This window comes from Kryptolebias marmoratus, linkage group LG1 (genome assembly GCF_001649575.2).
Source record: "Kryptolebias marmoratus isolate JLee-2015 linkage group LG1, ASM164957v2, whole genome shotgun sequence".
Classification (NCBI taxonomy): domain Eukaryota; kingdom Metazoa; phylum Chordata; class Actinopteri; order Cyprinodontiformes; family Rivulidae; genus Kryptolebias; species Kryptolebias marmoratus.
Window position 1 is genome coordinate 8280682 of NC_051430.1, and position 6532 is coordinate 8287213.

Sequence of the window (6532 nt, forward strand, 5' to 3'; positions counted from 1 at the left end):
GAATGTATGCAAAGTGACAACACTAATACATTCGTTGTAGCCTACGTTATGAAATATTTACATGAATCATTGATACAATTATGATAGAAACGACAGAAACGATAGAGACGATAGAAGAAAATATATCACGATAGACACTTTTCTATCATCCCCACGATATGTATCGTTATATCGCCCAGCACTAGTTGTAACTGGCAAATGTGCACAGAAAAGGAGGGGGACTTAACCCTAAAACTATTTTATCAAAACAATAATTATAATTTATCTGGCAACACTGATGCAAGGCTTTCAATGAGATGCCCATGCAGTCTGGAGCATGGAAACAGTCCCATCCAAAATGGTGAACTGTTTGGACCGACAGTGAGGTTGGGTTGCTGCTACATGCTGAAAAAGTTGAGCAGCACAAACAGCGCTCTGCCTATCTGCTATTATTGTTTATCTGCTTGTGCATGTGCAGAAAGGAAGTGTGCAAAAAATCTCCACTTTGAGACCTGGGTTCAGAAAACTGGTTTCAGAAAAAACGAGCACTGTTGTTGTGTAAACAAATGGCTGAACTATAGAAGAAAATGTACTAATTCACTCAGTAACGTTCACTGAGTCCCCTAATTGCACTCTCTATACAGGCTGTTTAATCATCTGTTTGTTCAGGAGTGTGAGCAACACTTCTCTGTGATGAAAATAATAATAAAAAAACACATAAAGGAGTTTCACTCTAATGTCCTGAGAGTTTCCATGACTTTGGACAAAATTTTGTTAAAATGTCGTCTCGTTAGCCTAGTATCTCATTCCACTTTGTGAGACAGAAGTCTCGGTACAACCCCAGGTCTCAACATTTGATTTTCAAGCTCTCTTACGAAAGCACAACAAATGAACTAAGTGTGGCAAATGAAAGACAAATCATGCTCACTTCCTTTAGAAATCAGAAGATGTTCTGTGGTGACGCAAGCCGACAACTGTCAGAAACCTGTGGGATCCTGATTCACACCCTACTGTCTGGAAAAGTCCAGCCAGAAGCTGTTTTTGTGGAAGAAATGCGACTAAAAAGCCCTTATCTCAGAAACAAGGCTGGCTATGAAAACATACCAGCTGGGGTATATGTGTGCCTAAAACCTTTGCACAGTCCTGTCCATTTGTGTGCGTACAGAGGACAGAGGATCTAACACAGTAAGTTCTCTTTAAGGGACATACATATCTGTGGCTTGATACCAATAAGTTCACAACAATAAGAGGCTAACTGCTGTCATAATAAATCAAAAGAACGATATAATTATATATTGCACCATATTAGTAAGAAACAAAACAAAACTGAAGCCTGAGCATTTGAACTTCATCTGACTTACCTGAACAGACTTGTAGGTTGTGATGAAAGGCAGCATCAGATGGAAACCTGGGCCGCTGGTTGCAGCCAGGAGAGCTCCTCCCCTGGTTCATACACACACACAGATTGTTATACATGTTGAGAGACACAGTTTGATCATAGTCTTCTGGACAATATTCTAATTCACTGTTAAAAAATAAAGAGAAATGATAAATCTTGTAGGAGCCCTGATTCAGGAAACAAGAAGAAAAGAAATGTTTACAGTTGGCTCTTTGTCTTATACTCTGCTTCTCCTGGGAGGGCGAGTTGCAACACACCTACAGTCCCACGGCATTAATTAACCTGATTCAGTGGAAGACAAAAAAACCTTTCTCTGATGAACTTACAAGAAAGACCTCATGCTTTGGCCAACACCAACATGCACCATAAGAGTGTAATTTAGTGCAAACAACTCACTGAACTGGGAAATATGAGACTATTCTACTCTGCTCTAAAGACACGGCTTGCCACTGATACAGATGAACATTTCTCTAAAGCAGGGGTGAGCAACTAATTTTGCCAAAAGGGTCACGAATGAGACAGGGACTGTTGTGAAGAAATCTTTTCACTAATATAATGTTTGGTTATATGTTCCAAGTCTGACAAAGTTTATGTTGTTTTAATACCGAAAGCTCTTAATTAGTTCCGCCGCACAAGCGTTTGTATATTCCTGTTGCTCAGATGTTGGATTATTCCATCTATGCCCGTACGCATGTTATTTACCTGTGTTTACTTTAATTGTGGTCATTTATAATGCTGTTGGTTGGTTTAACTAATTATCATTATTCATAATAATATATTGGAACAAAAAGTCATAGCTGAAAAAGCGTTTCATTATTCAATTTTTATTGATGTTAGACGATGATCCGATGCATGTAAAATTAATAAGGTGACGAAACACTCCGGTGGCCCCCCCACCTAGAAAATGAATCCAGCGCCACTGTCTAGTACAGGTTTGAAGTGTCTAGGTGTTGTAGTTTTTTAACTAGAGTAGATTAACGATGCTGAAGGTAGTGAAAAATTAGGTGGAATCGCCCTTTAGCCATTTTTCAAATTGGAAGCTGCAATCGGAAACCAACTTCAGCTTCGTGGAATTGAAGGAGAATATTTTCAGCAAGTTACCTCGGTTGTGTTTCACCAAAAGTGGTGGTCTTCTTCTTCTGGTCTTTATTTTAGCAGTAAGGTAGCAAAGCTGCACTCTTCTTCGTAGACATTGAGTTTGGCTGCAGCTGCACACAGTTGCAGCGCCTCCTACAGTAAACTGGTGGAGCTACGCAGAGAACAACGCCGTTCAAAAGTGTTGTTTTGATTATTATATACAAAGCAGAAAAATACTGAGGTCCGGACCTCGGTGTCCTCAATGGTAGCTACGTTCCTGCTTGTCACTTGCGGCTTTAACTTCCAGCTTCCAGTCCTGTTTCTAGTTATCTCCTAAATCCCTCATAAACTCTGCTTCTTAATGGAGAGGCTGCTTATGCAAATGCCAGAACTTTATTTCATAATGAAAGCACTGGGAAAACTGGTTTCAGATTTTGAATTTGCATACAGAATGATTTATATTTGGTCACTGATTGTTTTTATTGACCTCCTGTAGGCTGGATGGAGACGATTATGGGCCATAAGATGCAAATGTGTGCTTTAAAAAAGGCACCACACTGGACAGCTGGCATGGGGAACAATCTAAAAGTCCTCACAGTTTAAGTGTTCCCCTGCTTGTTTCAAACAACTTTAAAAGCATGTGCTCAGTTCTTTGCAGCTTCCCTTTCACGATACATTCTTCTCCCTCACAAAACAAAAAAAATGACGCGTCTCACCTGTAGTACACTCCAGTGTGCCCTTCGTCAATCTTGTGCACAGATGCTAAGAGCGCTGCTCCTCCGAGAGCAGCAATTATAGAGAAGATGGCGCCCCACTGTGCCATCCTGGCAAGCAGACATTAAAATACAGCATGTGAAAACGAGCAGATGGCCGACTAAAACAAAAAACAAAAATGAATAAAGGGTCTTTCAGCTACATGTGACGGCAGCCAGTCAACCCTTGAGATGTGCTGCTGTAACAGCTTCTTGGGTTTATCTCCTCTCAGCTCAGGCTTAGCCAGGCATCAGCTGGGACTCCCACACACTCACACTTAAAGAGGATTGAGGCTAAACTTTAGAAATATAACCTTTCTGGTAATTCCTCATATGAATGTGAGGATAATATTTACATGCACAACACTCCTTTAAATGTATACATGCATGAAGGAAAGGAAGAGATAAATGTTTACTGTTTACCAAGCAGGAACTAAGGAAACTACCTCTGGGTAGTCAGCATTTGCTGATATGCAATCTGGTGACCTTATGGCACAACACTGGACTTGTTTCCAAATTGTTTTTTTTCAGCAGATGCTTTTAAATTCTCTCAGATGTATATTCAATAATGATTTCCTAAAGTTATACACTTTCAAATTTACATTGTTTTAAATCTGATTTTGATGCACCACTAGTCATTAGCTTTTTGGAACAGGTTGGTACATTTCTTTTGTGGTTTTGGTCATTTCAATAGGCATAATCAAAGCTGCAATCAAACATAATTTGCCCTGACAGAAAAACAATCAGGCACAGTTCAGTGGTGTACCAAAACTGAAGACAAAAGGTAAACAGAAAAAAAATAAATAAACACGAGTTCAGGTAACTTCTTGTGCAAGCCGAATGAATGTTGCAACTGTAAAACAGTAAATCCACCCATAAATGTATCAAAATATGTCTCTATGTTTGACTTACACATAAGTTGAATTAAAACATCACAATATTTAAACCGAATTTGGATTACAGGGCTTCGTGGCTAACGACTAGCATGCCGCAAGTTATCACATCGTTTATGTTTAAAATGCAGAAAGCGCTTTTAAGTGGCACACCTGTTTAGATATTAATAAAACAAAATGTCTCAAACCTCACCTGAGTTTCAAACCACAACACGAAGCCACCTTTGGTTTAAGCTATTAGCTAACATGCTAGTTAGCAAAAAAAAAAAACTTTAGCACGTCTCCTTCTGTTTTAACAAAATATTAACCTGTGAAGCATTTCCGGGGAGAGAAGACATGTAGGACAAATCGGCACACACGTTTATACTGTTCGTCTTGTCTTACCTGTATTTTTTTATCTGAAAGTACAGCAAAATGAACAAATTACAGTAGCGTCTTACTCTGTTTTGTTAAACTCCACTGTTCGGTATCTACAGCGTTGCATTTGCGCCCTCTGCTGGACAGTCACTAAACTGCTTCTGTTATTTTCTTGTTTGGGGTTCCTCATGTCGAAGGAGCCCCCCAACTGTTGCTAGATTTCTTTCCTTCTTTCCTTCTATCATTATTTTAAATGAACATATTCTGCTCTTGATCATGAAATCAACTCAATTAGAACAAATTAAGCATTTATATGTTAATAAGTACAGACAAAGAACAGAAATACAAACTTAATAGTTAATGATTTAGTAGGCAACCACTGCAATGACATTATTGTATGAATTATTACAAGTTGCAATTGTTATTTAGAGTTGATAAAAAACATTTCTTTATTACGCACATTTGTGTGTGGGGGATGTAAGACTTTTATTAAATGTTTAGTGCTTTGAACAACTAATTAGAGGTGCATTAAGTTCCTTTCTACCAGCCAAGGTAGCAATATAGTTTCATTGTACACTTAAAATGTTTAACAAAATCAGTGTATTACAGTGTTCAATAATTTATGAAGGTAGGTCTTATTTTCAGTCTCTTTCATTTTGACATTGCCTTTCCATCTAACTAATGAACTGGGGGCTGTTTTTTATTGCCAACCACTTATCTGTTATTTGAGTCATTCTTAAAGTTGCCCATTGTATAAACAGCACCGATGAATGTGAGTATTCAAAAAGTATTTGTAAAAATTGGCCTGCTTCTTGCAATAATCTGTCTTTCACAGATTACTGGCAGCCTCTTTGTTTTGATAAGAGGTTGGAGGTCAAGACCCTGTGAGTCCGCGTTCAGCACTGACCAGATCAAGCCACAGCTCTACACCTGTAGTCAGTCCATCCAGTTCTGAGAGGTCTAAAACCCACACCTTATCTACTTAAACTATTTAGACATCAAACAAGCATCAAATTACTATGAAAAACCTGTTAGATTACCAGACAAGTAGGATCTGACTAAAAAGAAAAGTGATTCACTGCTCATTTAGCCAAGAGGCGGCAAAAAGTGCAAGTGTCCGAAAACGTTATAATCCACCGTGAAGGATCCACAGGAACTCTCTTCACTGCCTGTTTTTTTTGGCTTTTAATAAAATTCCTGTTCATGATTATGCAAAAAGATAAAAAAAGATGGTTTGAACAAAGGATGAACTCAAACACACCTAATTTTCATGATTATGCAGAAGACACCACCTTTTCATGATTATACACAAAAAAAGGGGAAAAAAAGTTCAACTTAAAACACACAAAAGCATACTGACAACAACATCCCCCCTCCCTTATCCTCCCTCAGTCTCTGTATCTTCTTCAAGACCTGTTTTATCTCCAGTCCATGTCTCTCAATAGTCGATTCTGTTGCAACCTGGAATTTACGACCTCCTCACTTCCAGGCTGGTTACAGCTGTGCTGGAGAGTAATCCTTGTTTCCATCCCTGCTAACACCAGACAGCCCATATAAGAATACCACGCCCCAATGAACTGAGAGTTACAGTAGACCAGTTCACCTGTCCTCCAGGGTGGGGGTGGGCCAGACTTTGGCATATCACAGTTTTATGGGCAGCTTCAGAAGGTTGGGCTTAAGACATAGGTGGACACAATGCATCTACACCTACAGTTGCAGCCTTTGCTCACAACTCCAGAAGAGGCCAGAGTCTCATCAGTGTGAGGCCTCACTGTTTCAAGATGGTGATCCCGCAAGTTTCCACCATTTTTGTCTTTCTCAACAGTTCTACAATAATCTGAGTCATAAGTCAAATACTTTGATAATATGAAGACAAGTCGACAATCTAAGCCACGTTCATATTCTTTAGTCTTTGAACACTTTTTGATAACTTTTATGAGTACCGTTTACAATTCCCTCTCAGTTATCAACCATTTCAGCACACAATCAATGTTTGGCAGTGACAAAATCTGTTTTTCTTCCTCAAAACTCTGATGGGAAGGACAAACACAGCAAAAAAATCTCAGTTTTCAAAA

The 6532-nt window shown here is 39.0% G+C and overlaps 1 protein-coding gene across 2 annotated transcripts in view; it reads right to left on the minus strand.

The window, feature by feature from the left end:
• The window catches only part of erlin2 (ER lipid raft associated 2), an 18000-nt gene extending 13411 nt beyond the window's left edge, over positions 1-4589 (minus strand). The window contains exons 1-3 of one of the 2 annotated variants that reach the window (XM_017414723.2): positions 4485-4589; positions 3172-3279; positions 1341-1422 (exon numbers count right to left, since the gene is read on the minus strand). In XM_017414723.2, coding sequence (XP_017270212.1) covers positions 1341-1422; positions 3172-3278 — 189 coding nt within the window. In that variant the 5' untranslated portion in view covers position 3279; positions 4485-4589. Of the gene's footprint in view, positions 1-1340; positions 1423-3171; positions 3280-4293; positions 4314-4484 lie in introns of those variants that run through there. The other variant, XM_037978246.1, reaches the window with a different exon arrangement.
• Between the last annotated feature and the right edge of the window lie 1943 nt (positions 4590-6532).